The sequence below is a fragment of the Centropristis striata genome, chromosome 3 (assembly GCF_030273125.1).
Source record: "Centropristis striata isolate RG_2023a ecotype Rhode Island chromosome 3, C.striata_1.0, whole genome shotgun sequence".
Lineage (NCBI taxonomy): Eukaryota > Metazoa > Chordata > Actinopteri > Perciformes > Serranidae > Centropristis > Centropristis striata.
This window is the reverse complement of record NC_081519.1, coordinates 34,256,043-34,283,252: the sequence shown is the minus strand read 5'-3', so window position 1 is coordinate 34,283,252 and position 27,210 is coordinate 34,256,043. Positions and strand designations below refer to the sequence as shown.

General features: G+C 40.1%; 1 protein-coding gene across 1 annotated transcript in view; it reads left to right on the top strand.

Moving 5' to 3' along the window:
* LOC131968442 (membrane-associated guanylate kinase, WW and PDZ domain-containing protein 3) overlaps positions 1 to 27,210 on the top strand; it is a 186,171-nt gene that overhangs the window by 154,701 nt on the left and 4,260 nt on the right. Inside the window, exons 9-20 of the mRNA XM_059329324.1 lie at positions 5,332 to 5,523; positions 7,523 to 8,164; positions 9,995 to 10,026; positions 11,248 to 11,413; positions 11,525 to 11,619; positions 12,483 to 12,690; positions 14,411 to 14,593; positions 18,773 to 18,958; positions 19,434 to 19,530; positions 21,531 to 21,636; positions 22,931 to 23,068; positions 25,844 to 25,982. Of these exons, the coding sequence (XP_059185307.1) occupies positions 5,332 to 5,523; positions 7,523 to 8,164; positions 9,995 to 10,026; positions 11,248 to 11,413; positions 11,525 to 11,619; positions 12,483 to 12,690; positions 14,411 to 14,593; positions 18,773 to 18,958; positions 19,434 to 19,530; positions 21,531 to 21,636; positions 22,931 to 23,068; positions 25,844 to 25,982 (2,184 nt within the window). The remainder of the gene's footprint in view (positions 1 to 5,331; positions 5,524 to 7,522; positions 8,165 to 9,994; positions 10,027 to 11,247; positions 11,414 to 11,524; positions 11,620 to 12,482; positions 12,691 to 14,410; positions 14,594 to 18,772; positions 18,959 to 19,433; positions 19,531 to 21,530; positions 21,637 to 22,930; positions 23,069 to 25,843; positions 25,983 to 27,210) is intronic.

Here is a 27,210-nt window from a genome sequence, read left to right as displayed (position 1 = left end):
TGTCAACCTTCAAGTAGCCTCAAACAATAATAGATTGTCAAAAATGAGCGTGCTCTTCCCTGCTTCACACGTATAGCACCGGTCTTTGTCAGCGCAGCGTTAATGGTTTGTTCTTTAGGTTGACAGGCCATTTTTCTTCTGCAATAAACATTATGAATTAAGCATGTTTTCATTACAATGGATGTATAATAGATTACAGTGCTGCAGCGTTGGAGATAGACGGGCTGGTAGCGCTGGCAGGGTTTCAGGGAGCGTGAGGGGGGATGCAGGGGAGGAGGGCGGCTTTTAGCGGTGCATGTGGCAACAGCTGGTGGAACAGCACGTCAGAGAGGCCAAGCATAATCAGACGTTTCTCTGCTCAGGTGTGCGGGGACTGAGGAAACCGCCATCTCGCCCCTGATTACCGATTACACAACCTAGTGAGCTGTCAGACAGTTGCTGTGATGAAACCGAGGCGTCAGGCGGCGGTTACACCCCGGGCTAGAGTTCTGATTTGTACAGATTCCCAGGGAGTTTTATATCATGTAAATTATTACTGTTAAAACATAAGAAGGTGTATTATTACATGCAAATCTTCACACAGAAAAGTAGCAGAATAAATTAAATTCTTATCATATAAAATTTTTATTTGATGTTTGATGTAGTGTCTTTATTAAAAAATGCCCCTTTCAACACTTTTAGAGTTATTTTATTAGAGGCAGACAGATATATCTGTTGACCAAAGGCCTGTCAGTATCTTTCTATATGCTGCCCGATATGTTCTGTATATAATGTCATATAATATAGTATATAATGTAGAAAATGTTAGATGCATGATTAAGAAAATGGTGTTAGATATTGATTTTTCATTTTTTTAAAGTATTTTTTGAACAGTAATTATATTTATTTATCTTTTTATTTTATTCTTATTTATTCTTTATTTTCTTAAGTTATCATCAGTGGTGGAAGAAGTATTCAGATCCCTTATTTAAGTAAAAGTACTAATACCACACTGCAATTACTAAAACTTACTGAAGTAAAAGTACAAGTATCAGCATCAAAATGTACTTAAAGCATCAAAAGTAAAAGTACTCGTTATGCAGATATTGCATAACGATATTGAAATACTCAAGTAAAGTACACGTACCTCAAAATTGTACTTAAGTACAGTATTTGAGTAAATGTACTTAGTTACATTCAAACACTGGTTATCATTTATAGAATTGGCTGACAATGTAATACATTGTCTGTATGATGTATAGTAATCAAAGTTTTATGTTTGAGAAAGTAGCTCTCTGGGAACATTCGCAGAGTGGTAAAAAAAATCGGTGCACAATCCACATAAAAAAGGTTTATTTTCATTCCAGCTCATTCCACCATATCGATTATAGATTCATTTTTTTGGCATCTGTCTCAATAACGTCACATCGGCCGGGCTCTCATTGTTATTTCATGGACTACTGCAGTCTTTATCTATTGAATGTTTTTAGGTCCATGTTGCTGCAGCTAAACTTGTAAAGGGAATTATACTGTGGTGTTTGTCAGCCTGCCAACATACCAGGCTTTGTGCCCAAATGCGTTGCTTTGCTCTGATTGGTTGTCTACATTGTGCACATGGTATTTGACCTGCTCATCAACCCTAGTTTTTACATTCTGATGTTCAAGGTGCACTCCTGGAAAACAGCAGCCTCTGTTGCTCACTTGATGTAGTAAGAGAGATGTCTTCCCAATTATGCAAAATAAAGTCGCTGGAGATTTACAACGAAATTGAGTCACACACGAGAAATCAAAAACCACGGCTGTTTGATGCGCCGGATCTGATGGTTTTGTCTGCCTCTGGCTTTCAAAGTCTGCCCACAAACATTGGCACAGAGACCTTTCTTGGACTCTCCCACACAAGTACAGGCTCGCACACGCCGCACTCACTTCCTCCCTCTCCGTTTCATTCTTCCTCCATTACCTCTGTCTGTTTCTTCACACACAAAACATTCAGTCAATTTGTTATTTCTGCACTCACTGGCGGGAAGAAGAAAAAACATCCCATGTTGAGTTTATCAAGCAATTTGAATATGATTATGTAAATGAGCTTTGCTTGATCCATGCAAAAGTGTGGACATCTGGAGTCCACACTGACTGTGATAAGTTACACACACTCCCAACCGTTCACTTCAGCACTGGATGTTTATGTCTGCTGAACCATTTCATAGAACGAGACTGCCTGCATATAAATTCCTCACACACACCGCTGAAAGTTATAGAGTGTTTTTAAACTGAAGGCAAATATGCAGTTGTTACTTTCTAGCCTATAGAATGCTGCTGCTGCGATACTGAAAATTAGATGTGGAAATTGGCATGTGCAACAGAGAGAGATAAAAGAGATGGAATTGGAAGAAGATATGCAAGTTTAGATTTGCATAGGCAGAGCAGACGTTTCCAGGTGAGACATTGATGCAGTCGGCTCATTTTAGCTGCAGCTCTCACAAGTGACATTAAATTGGCAAGTGCAAATTAACCCGAGGTGTTTATTTTAGGCATAATTCACAACCTGTGACACGTGTTACATGCTTTCACCCTTTTATTATAAGTTGAACCACCACTGGTGATATTCTAGGATTTTCTTATTGTCAACAAATGTCATTAAAAAGACCAAAAACAACAATGAATAGATCCTCATGTGTGTTGTTTCTCCAGTCTAATAATCCTTAATTCTTGTCCAAAAACAACAAATTAGCAAACCACATTTGTACACTGCATGGCATTTCCCTTATCATCATGAAAACACTCTCTCACATGAAATTTATACTCACTGAAGCAACATTTGTTGTTGTAAATAGTCTCCAAACAAGGCACTACCGTCTCCTGTTCAGGATTTTATTCTCTCCTGTTTGATCGATAAAACTATGGCAGTTTTTCACTGGATTACAGTGTTTGTTTTAGTGTTTTGATACGATTTGTTGACAGTAAGAAAATGACAATATAACCGAGCAAGTATTACCTCCTTGGTGGAGGATAAGGCTTTATTTGTTGTTTGTCAGCAGGATTATGGAAAATCTACCAGCCTGATTTTCATGAAACTTGTTGGAAGGGTGTAGCATGGACCAAAGAAGAATCCATTAAGTTTTGTAGTGGATCTGAATCACAGAGCACATACACACATTGTTTTTCTTTTACATTGCAAGATTGGCCATGGCCTTTGCAGAGGTAGTTGGTAAATATTTACTCAAATTGAATAAGTAGTCTGACTACATATTTGAACTTCCATGGTGGCAATGAACTACTGTTTTTAGTTGTGTCATAGTTTCTTTGGAGAAACAAGCTCTTTTTGTTGGATTTTTATTTCTTTTTTACCAGAATTTAATGGTTAAAAAAATAATGAATTAAACACAAAAACAACATTTTGAGCATTTTTATGCAGCCACATTTTTTCAAATTTGGAACAAATCTTACAAATCCACTGAGACTCATGGATGATCTGTTTAGAGTTTGGAGGTCAAAGGTCACTGTGACAATATGTCTGTCCCTTTCTTGTGACATGGGGCATATCTGGATGCTTTCAGGAAATTTTATTACATCTGGCACAAACATTGACTTGAACTTATGGATGAACTAATCATCATCTTCGCTGTCAACATCGCTGTGACCTCACATGTCCTCAATTTGGCTATAATTTAAGAAGTCATATGCTAATTATTACAAGATTTCACACTAATTTAACATTTTTATCCAAAAAGTCAAAGGGTAACTTCACTGTGACATCATAACGTTCTGCAAAAATTGACATTTTCTGGCCATTATGCAACGCCATAACTCAGGGAGGATTGAAGGGCAGATTGTGAACATCATTCAAAATTGGTCAGATAATGAATTGATGACACTAATCTTGAAACTGTTGTGATTGTATCGATCTTCTGTGCTGCTGGTAAAAGATGCAGAACCATCCATGTTTCATGAAAAAATAAACCTAATACTGGTTTACATTACATTTACATTTAGTCATTTAGCAGACGCTTTTATCCAAAGCGACTTACAGGAAGAGTAAAAAGCAAACAATCAAGGTATAGTGCAATAAGAGCTATTAGTGCTAGTGACAATTCTTTGAGGAGTAGACTTATCATGTGGTCTAGGAGAGAAGATGCTCTCTGAAGAGATGGGTCTTCAGGAGTTTTTTAAAGGTAGAGAGGGACGCCCCTGCTCTGGTAGGAACTGGTAGTGTGTTCCACCAGCGGGGAACAAGAAGTGCAAAGGTTATTAAATTCCACTCTGGAAAGCCATGCATGTAAACTGCAACTTGACTGGTTTGCAGAAGCATGCAACCTTGAGCCGGTTGTTCTAGTTTTTAAATAAATACATTATTGGTATTGTTGACACACCATACTTTGTCAATTATTTCTGTATTTGTCTTTCAGGTATATGCTTGCTCTCTGCAGTTCATTGGTTTGTATATTAAGAAACTACTTTTTAAAAATGACAGACCGTAGAATGATATTTCCGTAAACAGACAGCCACAACACATTCTCTCAGTATGAAGCACAGCTGCTGGAGTGTGCATCATTTATCAACAGCTGGCTTCAGTTTTAGTGTTTTTGAGCCGAAGCTATAACGCGGTCCAGAGACCATCAGGCATCGAGGGGAAAAAATGGTGTGTCCATGATCTAAAGTGCTGATACCTCAGTAATGCAAGATAGGAAAGCTGTTCAGTTTAATTCAGTGTGACCCTGACAGTTGGTTATCTAGTGTATAGCATATGCCACAGCCAGGCAGCTGGTCCATATTGATGTTGCCACTGACCTTAAGTTGTTCCTTACTCAAGTTATAAAAAGTCTCCACTGACAAACCTCTTTTTTTCTGAGTCACTGACTGCAGAAGGAAGGGGATAGGAGAGGACACTGTGCTAAATTGGACACTGTCAGATGTGTTATATCACAGTTCTGCTCCATAGTTCTCTAATAGGTGGAAGCACATAGCAGTTAACAAGCAAATTGGCATGTAAAGAGAACATTTTCTATAATTTCATCTGTGTGTTTGTGTTCCTCTCTGCGGGGTTGCACAAAAAGGTCTCTGTTGATGGGTTTATCTACTTGAGGCGTGTACATCATGCCTGTTAATTAGAAATGACTAATTACTATGTTGATCCCAGGCACATAATGCGTGTCATCGACGCTCAATGCAGACATGGATGGATTTTGCTGTCTTTCAAGAGGGATATGAAATTATTAATCTGTGTTGTTGCGTTTGATGTCGGGCTCTGTTTGGAGACTTGTGTGTGATAAAAGCTTGTCATTCAGGCTTTCTCTGTACAGTACAGTACCCCTCCCTCTGTTTACACACATGACAATTTCTTTTTGTTTGCAGGTAAGGGCGGTGCGTTTGGCTTCACTTCAGACCCCAGCGAGCTGAAGGGTGAGATGTACCATACGGCGCTGAAGAAGAGTGCCCAGGGATTCGGATTCACCATCATCGGAGGCGACCGCACGGATGAGTTCCTGCAGGTGAAGAACGTTCTCGGTGATGGCCCCGCTGCCCACGACAACAAGATGGCCTCTGGTGAGCAAAACCTTTGGAAATGTACACACAATTAAAGGTGTTCCTGTTCAAATAAACACTGGAAAGTCTATGAGAGAGAGTCTGTAGCAGAGGTGTGGAGACTTGAGTCATGAATTTGATGACTTTTGACTCGACCTGACAAAATGTAAAGAGAATTGCAACTCGACTTTGACTAATAACTTAAAAAGTATGTTACTAAGGACCGCTTTGTCTCTCTTTGTGTAAATGTGTGCGTCTCTCACTGTGTCTGTCTGTGTGTGTCTGACTTGTGCTGTCGGCACACACATCCAATCAAATTCGATCCACGTTATTTTGATCTGACAGCATCCATCCAATCAAATTACAGGACAACCAATGAAGAAGAAATGTCAAAAAACGCCGCCAGTTGGCTAAAATGATACCAAAGATAGTTTTGTTCATATAAATTCACATACTCACATGTACACACACACCACAGACACACACACACACACACACCACAGACACACACACACACACACACACACACACACACACACACACAATATGAGATGAGACAAGACAGGACAGAAAATGCTGTGGAACTAGTTATGGTGCAATTTGCTCTTGTTTTTTGTTTGTTTTTTTCAAATGTGTTTGAAGAACGTTCTTGCAAAAAAAAGTAACAGATTTTAAAAGCAAACATGATCTGTGTAAATATTATTACTTTGTTGTTAAAAGGACTCGAAAGGGCTCTAAACTCAAACTGTAGGATTTGGGGCTTGACTTGAGATTTGTCAGTCTTGACTCAGGACTTGCGGAGACTTACTTGTGATTTGCAAAATATTGACTTGGTCCCACCTCTGGTCTATAGCTTCTCATTTCTGTGATATTACAAATAAAATAGGTGGGATATTGATGCAGCCGTCACATTAGATAAGTGACATGAAATTGGCAAGTGCAGATTAACCCGAGGTGTTTATTTCAGGCATAATTCACAACCTGTGACACATTTTACATGCTTTCACCCTTTTATTCTAAGTTGAATCACCACTGGTGATATTCTAGGATTTTCTAATTGTCTACAAATGTCATTAAAAAGACCAAAAAAAACAATGAATAGATCCTCATGTGTGTTGTTTCTCCAGTCTAATAATCCTTCGTTTTTGGCCAAAAACAACCAATTAGCAAGCCACATTTGTACACTGTGTGCCATTTCCCTTATCCTCATGAACACACTCTCTCACATGGAATGAATACTCACTAATGCAACATTTGTTGTAAATAGTCCCCAACTAAGGCACTACTTCCTCCTGTTCAGGATTTTCAAATATACATTGGAAGCTCTATGAGTCTATATGTCCTAATTTCTGTGATATTATAAATAAAATACATTTTATATCCAGCAACCGTGCTACCATGATGCACCTGGAGATATTAATTTTACCTTCCGTGGTGTTCACTTAACCTAACAGTGTCCCATGAGTTCAACGAGGCAATAACAACAACTCGAGCTGCTCTGTCAAGGGTATAGTTTCCTAGCAGACAGTCTTATTATGGTGGGTGTGAAGCCATGTACCGCCTTTGTTGTTTGGTTTCTGATCTTGCCATTGCCTTGCGGCTGCCTGCAAAAACCAACAGCTGTGAGGTCTGTGTGTGTAAGTGTGTGCATCTGCGTGTGTGATGGTTACAATAGTGCGATGTGACGGAAATCTACACCTGTCTCGCTTCCGTGTAGTTGTGGCAGAGAGTGCTGTTCAGGGCTGTTCAACAATGGAGCGTGTGAAGGAGGGACAGGAATAAAGCAGGAATGAATGCTATAGTGAAGATAAAAGGAGAGGGAAGAGGTACAGGGAACTGCCAACGTGAAAATATGAGAGAGCGGTGAAGAGGAAAGGGACATTTTGGAAGAAAGAACCATCCGACAAAGGAAGGAATAAATGCTCACCAAAGAAATGAAGAGACGTGATGTCTAGATTAAATACCAGAGGAGAGTTTCCCCTGTCACTTTCTTTCTTTTCTTTTTCTCCCTCTGTTTTAGGTGATGTGATCGTTGAGATTAACGGGATGTCTGTTCTGGGGAAAACCCATCCAGAGGTGGTGCAGATGTTCCAATCCATTCCCATCAACCAGTATGTGGATATGGTCCTTTGCCGTGGCTACCCGCTTCCTCCAGATGTGGATCTAGACAGCGACGACCCTCTCCCGCCGCCTCCTCCCCCGCCGGCCACGCAGCCCCAGCAGGCCCTGCACGGCGGGGAGGTGGTGACGGCCGTGCCGCTCATCAACGGACAGCCGCTTCTGGTGAAGGGCGACGTCCTCCACGGCTCCTCTCAGGAGCTCCACTACGTCACTACGGACGCCAGCGGGCGGCCCGTGGTGGCGGCCATGCCCAACGGGAGGCAGGGAGGGGAGCTGACCGCGGGGTTGCTGCAGCCGGAGCTGGTGAGCGTGCCGCTGGTTAAAGGCCCCGGAGGGTTCGGGTTTGCCATTGCTGACTGCCCGCTGGGTCAGAAGGTGAAGATGATCCTGGACGCCCAGTGGTGCCGCGGCCTGCAGAAAGGAGACGTCATCAAGGAGATCAACAGGCAAAACGTGCAAACGCTGAGCCACGCCCAAGTGGTGGACATCCTCAAAGACTTACCAGTGGGCAGCGAGGTCAACGTGCTGGTGCTGCGAGGAGGTGAGAGAGAACTCTTTGTGTCCATCCAGTTATCTGCCAGACTGAGTGGTTGGATGACCCATGTTGTTGCTTTTCTTTCTGCCTGAGTGTCTACCTCCTATTTTTCTCTCCATCCTTCATTCTCACGCTTTAATGCCCTCTCGTGTGTGACAGAATTTGCTATTGCTGTCAATACAACTTCAACAATGCCCATGGGAGGTGAGGTCAGCGTGCTGATACTGACAGGAGGTGAGGTGGTGCTGTGTGGCTTGTTGGGGGGCATTGGCTGACCACACACTGCTGATCTGTGTTGCCACTGTGTCTGCCGTCTGTATAAGGTCACCACAATAGAGACTTCAGCCTTTTTCTATTTTTCTAGCTGAATAGATCCACCTGCACCTCCGTAGCTGTTGCATACAAACCCGACTCGACTATTTCTTCCTGTCATACGCAGCTTTTCTTGCGTTTACAGTGTGTAGCATTCCTCAAGCATTCTTCCTTGTGTTTCTCCGCTCAAACCGGCTCTGTTTATGACGACTCGCATTGAAGCGTAATGCAGTCTGTTACAAGTCTGGGAGCAGGAATTACATAAGTGTTGGGCTGTGCTTGATTCCAAAGGAGAGAGGGAGGAGGGTGGGCACCCTTCAAATGTCTCCTACATCATCTCCAGCCGCCGCAGGGATTCACTGCGCAAGTCGATGAACCCCGGATTGGCTTTGATCATCAGCGGAGCGTAGGGGACTTGTGCATGCCTCTATATCCATGGCCCCTTAAAGAGCCATGGCTAAATGTCTATAGAGGGAAGGTCCTCGGGGGTCTCCTCCCCGTAGCCGCGCCCAAACCCTCCTCTCTCTTCTCCCCAACACCCACACTACTCACCCTCACTGCTCAGCCACCATCACTACTCCACTAATGCACTGCATGGCCCCACAGTCTGGGCTCAGCCTCACCCAGCCTGCCCAATTGATGAGCTAATGCCAGCTTTAACCCTCATTAGACAACAGCCTTTGGCTTGGTAGAGGATCCCTGTGTGTGTTTCTGTGTGTGTGTGTGTGTGTGTGTGTGTGTGTGTGTGTGTGTGTGTGTGTGTGTGTGTGTGGTGGGCATCGTTGAACAGAAGAAGAGCAGAGCTTACAGAAGGGATAGATGGAAAACAGTTCCAGGTGTGTGCATGGCGCGCTCGTGTTTTTCATATGCGTTTGATGACTCTGATGTTGGATTGGGAATTCTGCAGTGAAGCGGAAAAATGCTGCTGCCGTCTCTCCTTTTACATCAGGCTCCATTAACCCCTCATCAAGCCAAGTGTTGGTCCGGCCCCACAGGGCTGTGGGCTCCAGAGGAGTGTTTGTTAATCCAGTTAATGCGGGGAGTTGATGGGAGGAGGAGGAGGTGGAGGATGGGGGGGGGGGTGTAAGAGATGATCTGTAGGGAACAATCTGAACGCTTGAGATGGAGCGTGTGGGTGTACTGTACAGCGAACACAGAGAGAGGGGAAGAGAATTATCGGTCATTGAATTATATGCATGAATCTCTAATGCTCTCACCCGCTTCCTGAGCCCTCCAGTTCAGGCTTCCACTATGTAGCCAGCACTCCAGCACATGTACTACCTTTATATTCACTATGTATCTTTAATCGCACATGGATGCATATTCCCTAATGGAGCACTCTTTAGTGAGTACACCTCTTGAGTTTCCAGCAGCTCACTGGTTTATTTTTATGCTCACTGCTGGTTGTTTCTCAGTCAGAGAGGCAGTGCCATCTGGTGGACGGCGGCTCGGTAATATTTGTTGTTCTGAATCATATTTGCATTTCTCACCATATTCCTGTTGTCTGTCTCTGTGTCTCCATAGGTCAAACATCCCCTGTGAAGAGTCTAAAGCCTGTGAGTAAAAAAACATATCTTTTCCCATTTCCCAACTATTGTTTCCCCTCAGGGTCTTATCCCTCAATTTAATTTTCAAAGCTTTTTGTCCTTCAGCTTAACCAGTAAAGCCTCTGTTGCATCGAATTAAATGATAGCAATAAATTTGAATATTGATTATGTTTCTGGGCGCCTCCTTTTGTTTGCTCTGAAAAACGGTCTTAATTACTTCCTTTCAGTATTCGTATTCTTAGGGCTATTGTCAGGGGATTGCAATGGTAATGAAGCATGGATGAGCCTCTTTAGATATGGTGGTATTATTAATACAACAGTTTTTAGATAAAGAAGTTGCCCTTTCTGGCTGAATAGGCCTGTCACAGCCACAGGAAAATCTTTAGTTTCTCCAATGGATTTTAAATTACATTAAAATTTCATTGCGTTAGCCTTGAAAACAATTCCAGGAATAAGAAGCTGGGGAAAAAAGAGCCAGTGAAGTGACCTTTATTGCTGTTGATGATATATAACCATGAGATGCTCGGCCACTTGTCTGGGATAACGAGCTATAGATTATATCAATAAATGTGCTGTCATTCACAGGTGAATACCAAATGATGTGGGAATCTAATAAAAAATCTAAAACTGGAACCTGGTCTCACAGGAATCCGTGAAATAGCCATGGATTCGCTTAACTCAAAATCCATGGAATAGCCACGGAATCACTCAAATTTCCGTGAAACTGACACGGATTTCGCTACAAAGCAAGTTAATGACTTAATGAGTTAATGAATTCATATCCCGTGGCTATTCCATGTATATTTTTTCCTATTGGTTTGTTCCAAGTCACGTGACTTTCAAGGTCCCGGCGGTCAGAACAGGAAACATGGCGGACACTTCTCTCATTTTTAGTGAAAAAAATCAATATTTTGACTTAGTTTCTGAATAAAAATGGATTTTGATCACATTTCTAGCAAGAAATATATGTTTTATTTTCTAAATGTTCACTCATTGAATGTTCATGATCACTTTGTATGTTGGAATAGCCACGAGATATGACTGTCATTAACTTGCATTGTAGCGAAATCTGTGTCAGTTTCACGGAAATTTGAGTGATTCCGTGGCTATTCCACGGATTTTGAGTTAAGCGAATCCGTGGCTATTTCACGGATTTCTGTGAGACCATGTTGAAAACTGAATTATGTTCAGCAAACATGTTATATTGATTGGCCCTGTATGTGTATTCAGAGACAGGAAATGACAGCCAGCACCGAGACTTTGGACGCGATCACAGACTCCGCCCCCCAGGCCCTGCCTTACCACTCCAACACGAGCACCCTGCGCTCCGCCGACTCCCCAAAACGAGACGCCACAGAGCTGTACCTGAAGTCAAAAGCCCTGCTGGAGAGCAGACGTAAGTGGAGACCAACACACCATCAGTTATTGTAAAATAATGTTTTTTTTAGCTTATGTCTAACTGTTCAAATCTAAACTGTGATACTCACTCCGTGTTCCTCATCCACAGAGCCTCACACCAAAGACATAGATGTTTTTCTGAAGAGAGACATTGAAACGGGCTTTGGCTTCCGTGTTCTGGGAGGAGAAGGTCCGCAGCAGCCAGTAAGTATATATCACATGTATCACTCTCAGGGTTCTGGAGTAACAGGATACAAACAGGATTACGTATTTCAAATACAAATTATGAGCAGCATAGTAAGAACAGCTAAAATGTTGGTTATTTTAAATACAGTTACTGTCTTTATAAAGGTTATGTTGGGTTATGTTTTTGTTTGAGTTTGTCTGTTGGTTTGTTTGTATGTCAACAGGATTATGGTTTTAAAAATAATAATTTAAAACTACTGGCTCGATTTTCATAAAACTTGGTAGAAGGGTGCAGCACGGGCCAAGGAAAAATCCATTCAACTTTGAAGTGGATCCAAATCACAGCACAGATACATGAATCATTTTTTACTTTTATTTGACATTGCAGGAGTGCATGGTCTTGGTAAAGGTCGGTTCGAATTTATTCTTTATTTTATTTGCTGTAAAATTCATATGAGACATGCACAAATAGAGTTTAAAAAACAGCTCAATTATTCCTCTGTGTGTGTGTGTGTGTGTGTGTGTGTGTGTGTGTGTGTGTGTGTGTGTGTGTGTGTGTGTGTGTGTGTGTGTTCGTGTGTGTGTATTTCTAAAGATAAATAAGAACAACATAAAAATTTGTATTCCAAATGTAATCTAATGTATTGAGAATATGTGACTACATTTGAACAATCTCATGAATTTGTATCTGTAAACCTCCCAACACTGGATACTTATGTATGCATATTTTAAGTATTTTAATCTGTATTATATAAAGGTGATACTATAAAGGAAGTTGCTGATGTAGAACTCCAAAATTAGCAAATTTATATGCCTTAATAGTCATTAAAATGATGTGTTTCTTCTAAAGCCAGTTCTCCATGGTACTAACCCTCTATCAGAATGTTTTCCCCCAGGTGTACATCGGGGCCATTGTGCCCAACGGAGCCGCAGAGAAAGACGGTCGGCTGAGAGCAGGAGACGAGCTCATCGGCATCGACGGCGTGATGGTTAAAGGTCGTTCACACAAGCAGGTGCTGGATCTGATGACAAACGCCGCTCGTAACGGTCAAGTCATGTTGACTGTGCGCAGAAAGGTCATCTACAGAGGTGAGGAACAAGCAGAGCAGCATCTGACACCATTTATTAATATGTGTATTAGGGTTGTCACGATACTAAAATTTTCAACTCGATACCGATACTCAGGAAAATATTCGATACTCGATACCATTTTCGATACCACAAGGATATAAACAAAGTTTAACAGAAATATTTTTTCTTAACAAGAAAAATGCAACATGTAAAAATTAACAGAACCACAGGTTAAATCCTAATAATAAAAAACAGTTGTGCAAAAAGAAACTGCAACTATGATAACAAGCTTCAGGTGTGAGGTAGTGCAAAAAATTAATAAATACAATAAACAATAACAATTAGAACAGTATTTTCAGCTGTGTGTGTTGCTGTTTGGTTGCGGGTCGACTTTTCTCTGCTTCATTCTGGGAAAATAACACTTTTCAGTCACCAACATTTATGTAAACTTATTAACTCTATCCTTATGTATACTGACACTGTGTATACTGTGGGTATCGATACTTAAAATGAGTATTGTATCTGGATAAAACGTTTTAGTATCGATACTTTTTTGAGTATCGATACTTTTGACAACTTGAATATGTATGTACTTAAATAACAATCTGACACTCTTATATTAACCCTCTGGAGTCCATGAAAGCACCTGCACAGGACTTCTTCATGATGTGAAGACATAAAAATGAAGCAACATTGAGTCTTGCCATCAGCTTCCCTCTAAAGTTCTGGCTTGAAACTACATCCTAGATTTTTTTTGATGATATTCAGCCAAGTAAAACCGGAGATATTGTCAAATATATTTAGTATAAAATATTGAACTAGATATTATCCTCATGTTACCTGTTATATGTTATATATACAACCTGTATTCATATTTGCAATATTTAAAATTATGTGTTTTGAAACATCATTTTCAAGATCAGATTTTATGTTTCCTTAGTTTCTAGTAAGTCAAAGTTAAAAATTAATTATCAGGACATATAGGTGAGGTTGCGCTGAAAAAACTGGCAACAACATGGCGTGGTGTACATTATTTAACAGATTTTTTTAACGGACATAATAGCCGAAGATTTCAGAGAGTTAACAAGTGGAATCTGTGTTTTGCTGTTTTTTAATAGAATAAACATAACTCCATCCTACATTGTGTTGAGATCACGGGAACTTCTAAACACTTAATGTCTCATAGGACTTCCCTGAGAATAATCCACACAAGAAGCGATGCATTTTAAATTTTGACAGGGAAAAAAACAACAGCTGCTTGATGGTGAAAAATACATGTATGTGGTTAAAAATAGATGATGAGCTCAGTGCTTAGCCTAAGCAAACAGCTGGTGTAAGTGACCAGAGAAAAGAGCACAGACTCACAGAAACTCACAGGTAATCAGGGGAAGATCCAGAGAAATTGCTAGACATGCTGTGAGTGATCACAGCCTCCGTTAAAGATTCAGGGAACAGAGACCTTGTACTGAATGTTTGAGTAGTTATCCCTCCACCAACACAGTCACCAATGGCAACCACTTTCAACATCCACAATCTGTACATCACACTGCTGCACCGTGACTTTATTTATAATATTCGGTTACAAGGCGGCACTTTTATTTGCATATTTCTTGTACATGAACACAATAAACTGTGTAAAATCCCCTCAGGAATGCACACACCCACACACACAAATACAAACAGAGCCGTGCCAAACACAAACACATTACCGTCTGTGTCCTTTTATTTTTTATTTCAGATGCGACAGAGGAGGAGGCTCAGGAAATGACTCCAGTGCTGGTGAACGGCTCTCCCAAGCTACCTCGCCTGCCGATGCCCAGCGCCCTGGACCACGAGTCCTTCGACATCACGCTGCACCGCAAAGACTCCGAGGGCTTCGGCTTCGTCATCCTCACCTCCAAAAGCAAACCGCCGCACGGAGGTGAGATTCGAGTCTCTTTAATCCTGAATCAATATTTAAAGATTTTCATCATCTGGGTGATTCTCATGAAGCCAGTCTAAGTTATGTCTGTGAAGATTATAAGGACATACTTTATTAAACCAAATATTTTTCACTTTTATATGAATTAACAATATAGCCATGATGAGTCACAATTGTGAATATTTTCTATATTTTTTAACATATTTTTGATTCAGAAATTCATTACCGTAATGAGTCCAGATAAAAATGTCATGGTTTCCCCTCACTTATATACAATAAATATTTAATAGACTTCATAAAAATAAATATGCATTTGTTTAAAAATGTATAATTTAACAGAATATAATCAAAAATAATGTTTTTTTAACAATGTATAAAGAACTAAATCTGAATGAAAATTGATGAGAAAAAATAGTTAAATGTTACGGTAATGACAGAATTGTTTGAATTAAAATATGTGTATATTTTAATAAAATACATTTTGGTGATACCAGCTACCCTTGAGCATATTTTAGTGCTTGCCAAAAATACTTTCATTGTTGTGTTACGGTAATGATTTTTTTTCTCAGTGTCTTTAAAAATGTCAGAAAATACCTAATTTTTCAAATAGATTATAAATTCATATTAAACAGTGCCTTTAGATTGTATGTGTTATAAAGGCTCAAAGAAAATATGTATTCAGTGCTCTTGGATTTTTGTTATGAGCTGTACCATGTTCATGAGAATCACCCATCTACGTTTCAAACTTGGCACAGTATATTTATAAATAGGGGGAAAAAAGGTGTAGAGGGAAGGTTCACCCCCAAATCTTCTTATCTTTAGTGCTTTATTGCACTTAAATCCACTTAAAGTGCTTTTGCCACTGACAGGCCTGACAACTATATGACAAAGCTGTTGTCCTGCCATGCTTTCATGTGCACTGATGCCAGATCAAAGCAGTGACCCTTCCTCTGCTCCGTCTGCAACAGGTGTCTGCATTCTTGGAGCAGCATTCTGTTGAACCAGAGCTTTGTTGCTCCAGAGAAGGTTGTGCCCACAATCCTACAATGTATTGGCCCCCTTTCCTCTCCCGTCCACCCCCACTTGCGTTACTTAGGGGTAATATTTGATAAAATATTGTCGTTTGACACCCATGTTAAGCAGCTGACTAGTTCTTGCTTTTTCCACTTGCGAAATATCAGCAAATCAGTAGTTTCAATGCTGAACTTGAGATGCTTATACATGCCTTTATCTCATCCCGTATTGACTGTCCGCTTTATACCGTCTACAGTCAATCAAATCAAGGCTACTGACTAGGGCAAACAGGCAATCACCCCTGTACTCAAATCTCTTCACTGGTAAATGGAGTGCACTTATATAGCGCTTTCATCCAAAGCGCTTTACACTAAACACTGCGCTCATTCACCCGTTCACACACACATTCATACTGATTGCCGAGGCTACAAGGGCACACTGGTGCCACCTGCCACCATTGGGAATTAATTCTCACACCGATGAACACTAGCCTGGCTAACACCAGACTATTCTCAAATGAGGTCTAGTCTGGCAACGAGCAATGCATTTCTCCGTAGAGGAGGTGTGGTTTACGATCCTCCAGAGCCGGTTATTGGGCGCTTAGAATGTCTATCAAAAGCATCTGTAGGTAGCTCTTAGCCAATCAGATCAGTTATACCAGATGACATAGTAGAGCAACAGAAATGGATGTTTGTTGTGTGTGTGTCTGTGAGAGAGTGTTGTTTGCTGCGTTGCTTCTCCAGTTCTCGCTTTCTGCAAGATTATTTATTTTCACGCTTTATTCCCCCTCATGTCATTCAGCCACACACATCCACTGATTTTATTTACATTTACATTTACATTTAGTCATTTAGCAGACGCTTTTATCCAAAGCGACTTACAGGAAGAGTAAAAGCAAACAATCAAGGTATAGTGTAATAAGAGCTATTAGTGCTAGTGACAATTCTTTGAGGAGTAGACTTATCATGTGGTCTAGGAGAGAAGATGCTCTCTGAAGAGCTGGGTCTTCAGGAGTTTTTTAAAGGTAGAGAGGGACGCCCCTGCTCTGGTAGGAACTGGTAGTGTGTTCCACCAGCGGGGAACAAGAAGTGCAAAGAGTCTAGATTGCCTTGGACCAACGGGGGGCAGAGCCAGGCGCCGTTCATTGGAAGAGCGCAGCGGTCGTGAGGTAGCATATGTCTGAATCAGGGCGTTCAGGTAGGTAGGAGCAGTACCGGAGACAACTTTGTAGGCCAGCATTAGAGATTTGAATTTGATGCGGGCTGCAACAGGTAGCCAGTGGAGCTCAATGAGCAGCGGAGTGACATGTGACCTTTTAGGCTGGTTGTAGACCAGACGCGCCGCCGCGTTCTGGATCATCTGAAGCGGTTTTACTGAGCAGGCTGGCAGGCCTGTCAGGAGGGCAATATACAAGCTGTTGCGGGCCTCTCGGCGGCTCCGCTGTCCCCCGGCTCGTAGCGAGATCACCGGCGGTGACCGGCGGTCTCGCCGGCTCGGCGCTACGAGCCGGCGCTACCGGTTTCCAGACCCTTTCGCAGTTTGAAATTAAATTGAGCGCGCAAGGCAGTCTGGGTATACCCAGGCTAGATGAACACAGCATCGGGAGCAATTTGGGGTTCAGTATCTTGCTCAAGGATACTTCGACATGGTCTGGGATCGAACCACCGACCTTCCGTTTCAGTAGGCGACCGCTCCACCAGCTGAGCCACAGCCGCCCCTGGCTCCATGTTGCATACAGGACCCAGTTTAAGATTCTCACTCTTACCTACAGAGCATTGGACGATCTGGCATCAGCATATGTGACTGAGCTACTTCACCCATATCCCTCTGCTCGTCCCTCAGATCAAACACGTTACATTTATTGTCTATCCCACTCAGCCACATTAAGACTTGGTGTCTGTGGATTCTTTTATATGTCATATTAAGACATATCTGTTTAGACAGGAATTTAGTTGACGGTATGTACCTAGTCAACTCGACGTCTGGGTTTTAATTGTGTTTTTGTGTGTCTTGTAAAGCTCTTTGTGACTTTTGCCTGTGAAAGCGCTTTATAAATGACATTTACTTACTTACTTACATTTCTCCTAAGGAAATGTGCTTAAGTGTAGCTTTTCTTCTCCTATTTGGCTGGCAGTATTCTTCCTAGTCAAAATAGCTGGTGTAGGTCTACAAGGTGAAGGTTGTGGTGAGAGTGAGCATCCGTTTTAGCAATACTAGACACACTTTCAGCCTATCCAGCAAAGAAAGTCTATGAAAGCTGAACGTTTTTTGTGGGCACATTTCAGAATACTGCAAACACAAACTATTGTTGTTATTGAAACTATTTGACATAACACCAGTGAGATTGTAAAACCAAACTTCACCTTCTCCATCTCTCCATATAACAACAATCTGAGCTTGTTAGTGGCAAAAACCAGTTATATTGACAGTGGGAAGTTTCCCCGTGTGATTACATTGTAGCTCGTTGTACAGCTGTGGTTAGTATCTGTATTTTCAAATGAACTCTTGAGTAATTTTCATAAATTCATTAGAAAAATGCAACTATATATACACTACCAGTCAAAAGTCTGGACACACCTTTTCATTCATGGTTATTTTTTAATTATTATTATTTTCAACATTGTAGATTATTACTGAAGACATACTATGAAAGAACACATAAAGAATTATGTAGTAAAATGTCTTGACTTATTAATGTGTTTGAGACCATCAAAACAAAAGGTGTGTCCAAACTTTTGACTGGTAGTGTACATGTCAAAGACAATATGAGGAACTCTTTTATTTATCATTCTTATTCCGCTGTCATGGCGAAATATAATGTATTACAGTGTAATACATGTACATAATGTAAATTAGACATTCACAAGTAGATTTGAACACTGTTAAGCATCACTAAAGAAGGAGATCATTTAAAGATGCATGTGTTACTGTGATGATAAGGGACAAATAGTTGTTTCATTTTTAATTTTATCAGACAAATATTCTCATTACTTGCATCAAAAATTCAGACGTTAACCAGATTTCAATTAAACCAGAGCAAAGCGATTTTCCTTTGACTTTGGAGTCGACCATTATGTTAGCTCTCTAGATATATTTCAGGGTTTTCACAATAGTCGCTCCGTCTGGGTCCTAATGTCTTATTTCTGCTCATATCTACCGTTTCAGTCATTCCACACAAAATTGGCCGAATCATTGAAGGCAGTCCCACCGACCGCTGCGGCCTGCTGCACGTCGGAGATCGTATCTCGGCGGTCAACGGGCGCTCCATCATCGAGCTCTCCCACAATGACATTGTTCAGCTTATCAAGGAGGCCGGCAACGTCGTCACCCTCACTGTGGTTCCTGAGGACGGTGAGCGTCTCTGTGTGCCCACATATGCAGGATTTATAGAGCCATGGCGGTCTTGTGATCAATTTGGTTCAGTTCAATTTTTAAACTTTATTGTCTGCAAGGGGGAAATTCATTCCACCGCCAGGTAATCAAAGTAATAAACCATACACATAATAAGAACACATGAATATTTTAGTATCGGTATTAAAAATTTAGCTCTAAATTGAAGTATTCCAAAGTTGAAAAAGGGGACCCCTGTTCCTCTGAAAGGATAAAATGAATGAAAATAAAATATTTATGTCACTGTAATGCTCCTGCATTTAGACGGATATCTAAGTCTGATAATAATAATTGTTTTGCAGGCTATATGTCCTGGAAAAAGGAACTTTTTTATAGCTTAAAATGAAGATGAAACATATTGTAGGAGGATTCTGTGTATGGGCATTTTTACAATGATTGCTTTAATTGCTGTAACATTTTTTTTATTTTATTTTAGAATACAAGGGCCCTCCATCTGGAGCCAGTTCAGCTAAACAGAGTCCAGCTCTTCAGCACAGAGCCATGGGGCAAAGGTCTGCACTACAGGATGAACGGTAAGAATCTACTCTCATTCAGAGGAAACAAGTGAAAGCAAAAGCAAAGAGGGAGCAGATAAAAGGGGCCTTTTGAAAATGTCCAAACATCCTGCTAGTAGATTTAAACTCCAAATACACTCCAACTACAACAGCCCACCTACTGCTATATACTGGGTTGTCTTGCTTTTTCTGAGTCACCATTTGCACCGTAAAAGTACAGAATATGACCAAAACTTCTTCAGATTCACACGAGACAACATTGATTAAATGGTAAATGGACTGCACTTATATACAGAAAACATACAAACTGTGTTCGTGTGTCCTACTTTTGTTTGTGAACGAAGCTTTTCCTTCATATTTTATAAATTTTAAATAACTTTCAGGTGAAGATCTCATGTTTAAAAAGGACCTGGGAATAAAGACAGAGTTGGAAACTAAAATACAGGAAACCACGACCCAAGTTTACCTTTTAAAATGAAATTAGACAACCAACAGTCTAAAAATAATAATATAAATAATAATAATCACAAAAATATTTTAGAAGGAGCTGAAGTCTGATAATTAAATATTATTATTAATATCGAGCTCATTTGATAAGATTACATTTCTCAATTAATACTGGTACATTTTTTAAGTTACACATATAGCGCTATTTTCCAAAGCGCTTTACACTACAGACTGCACACATTCACCCGTTCACACACACATTCATACTGGTGGCCGAGGCTACCAGGGCTACCAGGGGTATTTTTGTTGTGCCGTGTCTTCATGTATTCTGTGTCTATGTGTGTATGTTTGAAGTACATGTACAAGCTGCGACAATAAAGTATCTATCTATCTATCTTCGACATGAAGGCTGCAATGGTCAGGGATAAAACTACCGACCTTCCGATGAATGGGCTCTACCAACTTGTGATGCCATAATTTTTCTCTTTCATACATAGTTCCCAGTAAATAACGAGGATAACCTTTTGGTCATATTTCAGTAATTTTAAGTTCTGACACAGTCAGTTCTGGCATTGCCATGGCATGTGCGAAAATACTTTTCAGCTTAAGACTTGGGTTTTCTGCCACGGTCACATAAAGTCCCTGTTATTTTGTCCTCCACTACATCATCTCTAACTGTCCCAGACTGCTGCCAATCAATTTCACCCTCTGTGTGAAAAGAAAAAAGCTCCCTTTTTGTACTGAATCTGTCCAGTTTCCAGCCATTCTTCAAAAAAAGAAAAAGGGAGGTCATGTTTGCAAATGAAAGAACTTGCATTGCTTGTCAGATATCAAATAACCCGCAAAGGATTTTTTTTTTTATGCAAAAGAAGTCATGGATTCAAATACACCATCAGCAGAGTCTTGTGACTGGATTATTTGCTTCAAAGTGTCTTTCATCAGGCGGATGTAACCCTTTACATGTTTGTCCCTGCAGTGTTTGCTGCATTCGATCCCAACATGCTCTTACTGGCATTTTCCCTGGAATATTACGAGGTCTTGAAGTGGGAAATAGGCAAATTCACACATGACCCCATGCTGGAAATGTTCCTGACATGTTCATTGGTGCCAACTCCTTCTTCGCTGTTGGTGCTCTGACTTACTGCTACCTCCCCCACTTATGGCCTGAGGAGTTTGTACAAAGAAGTAGATGGAAAATGCAACGAGAACCTCTATGGTAGTGATTATGGTAATATTAATAGAATTATATTCCTACCTGCCCTTACAAATTCTCCTGAAACCATAAAAAACAACCCCTAAAGTATGTATAGGTAGAAGAGGGAGGGTTGCCCTCAGAGGAAACAACTGGAGGAATTTATCTCAACAAAGACTTTATAACAAGCATAAAAGTGTGTAGAATATAGAACATATACAGCATGCAAATTAAAATATCCATGAAAAAGCACTCTGCTTTTTAATATCCAGCATTGAATAAATAACTTCTGCATAATGACTTTTTGTGTTTGTGGCCCCGTAGCGTGCTGTTTACTGCATGTGTTTACTGAAGAAATACATCTGTTTGTTTGTTTTAGTTACAACCTGGACCTGGAGGAGAAGAGGGAGGGAGTCAACTGGTCCGACCACAAAAGTCTTTCACTGAGTGAGCAGGGAACGCTGTGTGTGACAGGACCCAACCAGGTAAAATAATCCTCTTATTCCTTCCACCGTATGTTGTCTTAGCAACTATGTGAAGGTTAAAGCTGCTAAAGGCTCATGTTTTTACATAATAGCTCCATAAGCTTCAGTCTTGACAGGATGAAAAGAACTATACCAGTTTATTGTTTGCAATATAAAGCATCACATAAAGCTCTTTCTGTTCCATGCAGATACATTGACATACTTCTTTCATTGAGTTTCAATGCTGGTAGCATTCAAAATCTGTCCTCTTCTTTATTATTATTTAAAAGCTTCTTTTTTTATCATTCAACTCAAACATCAGAATGTTTCGTTCAACGAGGAAGTGATTGCTCTTACTTATTTTATTCATGCCTTTCACACTTTCAGAAATATTTAACGTTTTCCACCATTTTCAAATGAATGAATGTTCAGAATTTAAATTCTCACACTTTTTCATGTATTTTGAACTCTTATCTGCCTATTTGAACTCCATTCAAACTTTAAAATGTTCCACATCTTGAGCTTTTCAATCCCATTAAAACCTTTTTAAAATATCCAACCTTCTGTGAACGTTATTACAACTGACTTCTCAGATTTTATATGAGTGTGTATTGGACAAACCATTCAGAGCCAGAGTGGGTGACATCATAGCTAGACTGTAGAGGAGCTTTTAAAAATATCAACAATTCCACAATGTTGGAAAATATGTGCTCTTTCATACAATGTAGCTGAAGTGGGAAAGGGATTTACTGCAAGTCTGAAAATGAAAGAAGTGCAGAGTAGCTGCAGCATTGACTCCCATGGAAAATGAGATCAGAAACTTCTGGTGCAAGTTTTAAAACCTGCTCCTATTCTTACATTTTTACACCACAAGCATGGGACACAATGATATTTTGTTAATTGGACTCACTGTTTTTTTCTGAGAAGAAGCCGTTTGAGAAGAGCAGAGTAATATTCAACTATTAAAGCCAGCAATCCAGTTCAGCATTCAAACCAAAGTTTCTTTCGAATTGCTTTCTCTAATTATAGTTTCACATAATGTTACTTTCTGATCAATACAAACAAACAACGACGCCATTTAGAGAAGAGCGGGGAGCATTAATGACTTCTCTAATCAATAGAAGTTTTTACACAAGCGGCTTCATTAATGTAAGAAAAACTGCCCCTCGAGCTGAAATGTTTCCACACAGGAATTATCTACGAAGTCGAGCATGTTTATTTATTTTTAAGTATATGTTTTGTGCATGTGTGCATAAATGTAACGGCACTTTCTGTGTGTCTGTGTCTGGCTGACTTTGGTCTTTATGCTCTGCAGGGTTGTCTGACAGTGGAGTTGGAGAGGGGTCCCAGGGGGTTTGGCTTTAGTCTGCGAGGGGGAACTGAGTACAACATGGGCCTGTACATCCTGAGACTGGCCGAGGACGGACCTGCTCAGCTGGATGGAAGGATCCATGTGAGTGCTCTTTTTTTATTATAATTCCTGTATGTACAGTGCTGTGCAAAAGTGTTCAAGTGGTCAATTCAAGTCAAGTCAATTTTATTTATATAGCCCAAAATCACAAATCACAGATTTGCCTCAAAGGGCTTTACAGACTGTACATGTTACGACACCCTCTGTCCTTAGACCCTCACATCGGCCAGGGAAAAACTCCTCAAAAAACCCTTTTAACAGGGGAAAAATAAGAAGAAACCTCAGGGAGCGACGAGGAGGGATCCAACTCCCAGGACTGACAGACGTGCAATAGATGTGGTTGTAGAGGGCAGATCAACAAAGTAGTCACAGAAAATATTGATTTGATTTAGATTTCTCTTCTGTTCACTCACTTTACATTTTGTGAATTGATAAAAATTAAACTAACTTAACATTTCTATTTTTGAAAGCATTCATTTCACAGCATTTTTTCACACCTGCCTAAAACTTTTGCACAGTACTGTATATTAGTGCTGGGGGGAAATATTGATAAAGCATAGTATCGTGATATTTTGCGTGGCAATATTATATCGATTCATGGCTGCTAAGTATCGAGATTTAGCGGCGGGCTGTCAGTATTTTTGCCGTTGTTGAAATAATGCTGCAAAGTTAGGCTTTTTCATGATTCATTCAAAAAAAATTCAGAGCAGTGAAGCTTAAAGTTGAGGAAAGTTTGATAAAATGCTGCAGTTGTTGTCGTCCATGGCCATGTTTGATATCAGTTCAGTTTGATTGAATACTTTGTTGGTCAGTCTGTGGGTTTGAATCATTGTGGAGAAATAAAAAAACTGAAGTGAGATGAATACACTGAGAATTTTCTCTGATTTGACAAAACAATTCTTGATTGAATTGAATTTTTTGGACACAAAATGCAGTTAAATCACAATATATTGTATCGCAATACTCACCATATCGCAAAATGCAAAATTAATAAAATCACAATAATATTGTATCGTGACTCAAGTATCAGAATAAAATCGTATTGTGGGGCCTCTGCTGATTCCCACCTCTAGTACTGTATATATAAAGGCCTTAATACCAACTCTGAACTGGGGAAGACTGTTTTTTGGTACTTATTGTTGGGAAAAAAATGAAAAAATCACATATACACACTAAAAGTTCCCCTCAACCTGTGGAGAGTTTGAGTTGCTGCTGTGGCCAGGTGATATTGACATAACATCTAAAGCACTTCTGGTTGCACAGAGATGCTGCATTATTAGTTACTGCCTCCAATACTCGGTGCTGGATGGAGAGAACAACATACTCTTCTCTTTTCTTAGAACAGTGTTGGAGCTAAAAGCATGAAGTTTGGCCTCAGGGAGGTGCCACAAAAAAGGTCATTGGGTCATTAATATTTGAATTCATTATTCCCAAGGGTTAATGAATGTGCATAGAGTTTTCTATGTAAATTAGCACATCAAATTATGATAAAGTTTCTGTGCACAGTTGAGCTAGAGGAAAGAAAATGCATATTGAAATTGTGGTGGGGGCTTCAAGAAAGGTCACGGGGGTCACCAGAATCATTAAGATTTATTCTCTTGGGACAATGACGAGCTGCACCAATTGTCATTCATATTGAGATGTCTCGCTCTGGACCAAAGTTTTGGACGGACATAAAATGAGCGACAGGCAGACATCACAATCCTTCAGCTGACAAGAGCACTGCATCTCAAAATAAACCTTATACTTGATCAAATAAAAGCCAATGTATTCCAGGGAAGCTTTTTTTCTTACCGTTTAGTGTGCCATTATATAGAGCATTACATTGCTGAAATCTAATTTTGCACATTTACTAGTTTATGGAGGGTAAATCATAAAAAAAGATTATGTTGCCGAGTGCTGAATGCAGCAGAGATTGAACTAATGAATTGTGTTTCAATAGTTGACAGTTACAGTGCTGAGGGTATTATGCTGCTTAAAGCCAAGATTTGTTTGCTGGTTATTTTCTTTTGCTTCCATTTAGCAGAATAATTCAAGCTCTCTGCACAAGTAGAGAGTGGGGACAAGTCGCTTTTTTCAAATTTGATTCGATTTTGTTCTCATTTGTTCTTATTTTTAGATTAGATTTTTTTTCTTTCTTACTGGCTGTGCATCCTTGAGTTTCTATCATCTATCTATCTGAAGTATCTATCCAGCTGCCATCTATTCATCCAGTCAATCCATCCATGTCAACAAGCATCCATCCTTCTTGAGTGCCCTTGTGAATGACACTGACCACTTCCAGGAAGGTCACACTGTAACTGACCCTGTGCTTTTTTTCTGTCTATGGAAGATGCCAAGTTAGAGTTTGCCCATGGGGATGAAATAATCACACTATTATTATTATTTTTATTATTATTATTCGGATTAGAGAGGAGATGGTGCAGTGAGGGAACAGAACAGAACAGAAGCTCCGAGCGGGAATCAATCTTCAGCTTGTGATCTCCAGGCATAGCTTTGCCTATCCATGGGTGGAGAAAAATGTCAACACTGATTAGATCCTAACAGACTGACATGTTTACACGCTTTATCATGAGTTATTTTGTCATCTCCAATAATAGCGGCTACCTCTGGGGTATTACAAGGCTGTGTGTGTGTGTGTGTGTGTGTGTGTGTGTGTGTGTGTTGCATACAGTTTAGATACTTTGATGTGTATGTGTGTGACAGCATACTACTTCTGCATGTTTGAGTAAAAAAGTGTGAATGCTTCCCCAGCTTTGATAAGCTTTGATCCTGTTTTTTCCTGTTTAATAATTATATTTTCTGTACGACTGACAGGTGGGAGATGAGATAGTGGAGATCAACGGGGAGCCGGCGCGCGGCATTTCCCACACACGGGCTATTGAACTGATCCAGGCTGGAGGAAGCAAAGTGGTACTGCTGCTGAGACCTGGGGCAGGTCTGGCTCAAGATGGCAGTAAGTGCTGTAAACGCACAATTTATTCATTGGTTGTTTCAGCATACAGTACACAGACCAATGCAAGATTTCCTCTATGTGTTTAGTTTACCATTTGATATGGCTTTTGTGCCTAGAAAGTTATTGTTAGTGCTCGATTTAAAACCTATTTTGGTACACTGTGAAGTGAACAGTAGTATAATAGGCCACATTAGTACTTAATTGACACATTTGCATTTAAATTAATTTAATGTGTAAATGACATATAATAATTTATTTTCAGTTTTCATTATAACTCCTCAGAGCTAGAGTGCAGAACTTCTGTCTCCCTCTACTGGCAGGGACAGTGATTACACAAACAAATGCTTCTTCAAATTGTTGGTTGACTCCATTTCACATACTGCTCATATAACAATTTTGTTGTGGAGTCATTAAATTATTTTTTGGAGTACAAAAAAGCTGTATTCTGTGAGTCAGAGCAGAAAAAGTCAGACACCATAAATCTGGTACACTGAGACACATAGAGAGCGTTCCCTGGTGGTGCTAGGCCTCATTAGCATTGTGCTAACTTGTTTAGCAAGGGCTTGAATGTAACGGTTGTTAATTTATACTTAAAGGTCTGCACTCCAGCTTTGAAGGAATAGCCTGGGAAAAAAACATATTCCCTTTTTGCAGAGAGTTAAGCAAGAGGTTTGATATCACTCTAATGTCTGTCTGTTAAATATATAAACTATAGCCAGCGGCCTATTAGCTTAGCTTAGCTTAGCTTAGCTTAGCTTAGCTTAGCATAAAGACTGACAGCAGTAGGAAACAGCTAGCCTGGCTGTGGTAACCAGAGGTCACAGGCCAAGCCAAGAAAAACTTGTCAAATTTTGATATTTATGATCTTTAAAACAAGATACAACATGTATTTTTTTTAGCTTTATAGATAGCCTACTTTTTCCTTTCTTCATGCTAGGCTAAAGTAACCTTTTCCTGGCTGAGGCTTCATATTAGAGCACTTAGTTTATTCTACAGCATATTATGAACAATGAGTTTTAACTAATAGCATATATTTTCCTACTGTTTACAATAAAGCTTAAGTTAGCTATTGGATTGGATTTATTTACTGAGTGTGTTTACAGGGAGGGGACACTGACAGCAGTTAAATAAATGCTGAAAACATAAATTCACCCAACGTTTAGCTAATGATAATGTCTCAATCCGTTCGTTAATTGCTTGAGCTTAATTTGGAGAGCCTCGGGTATTG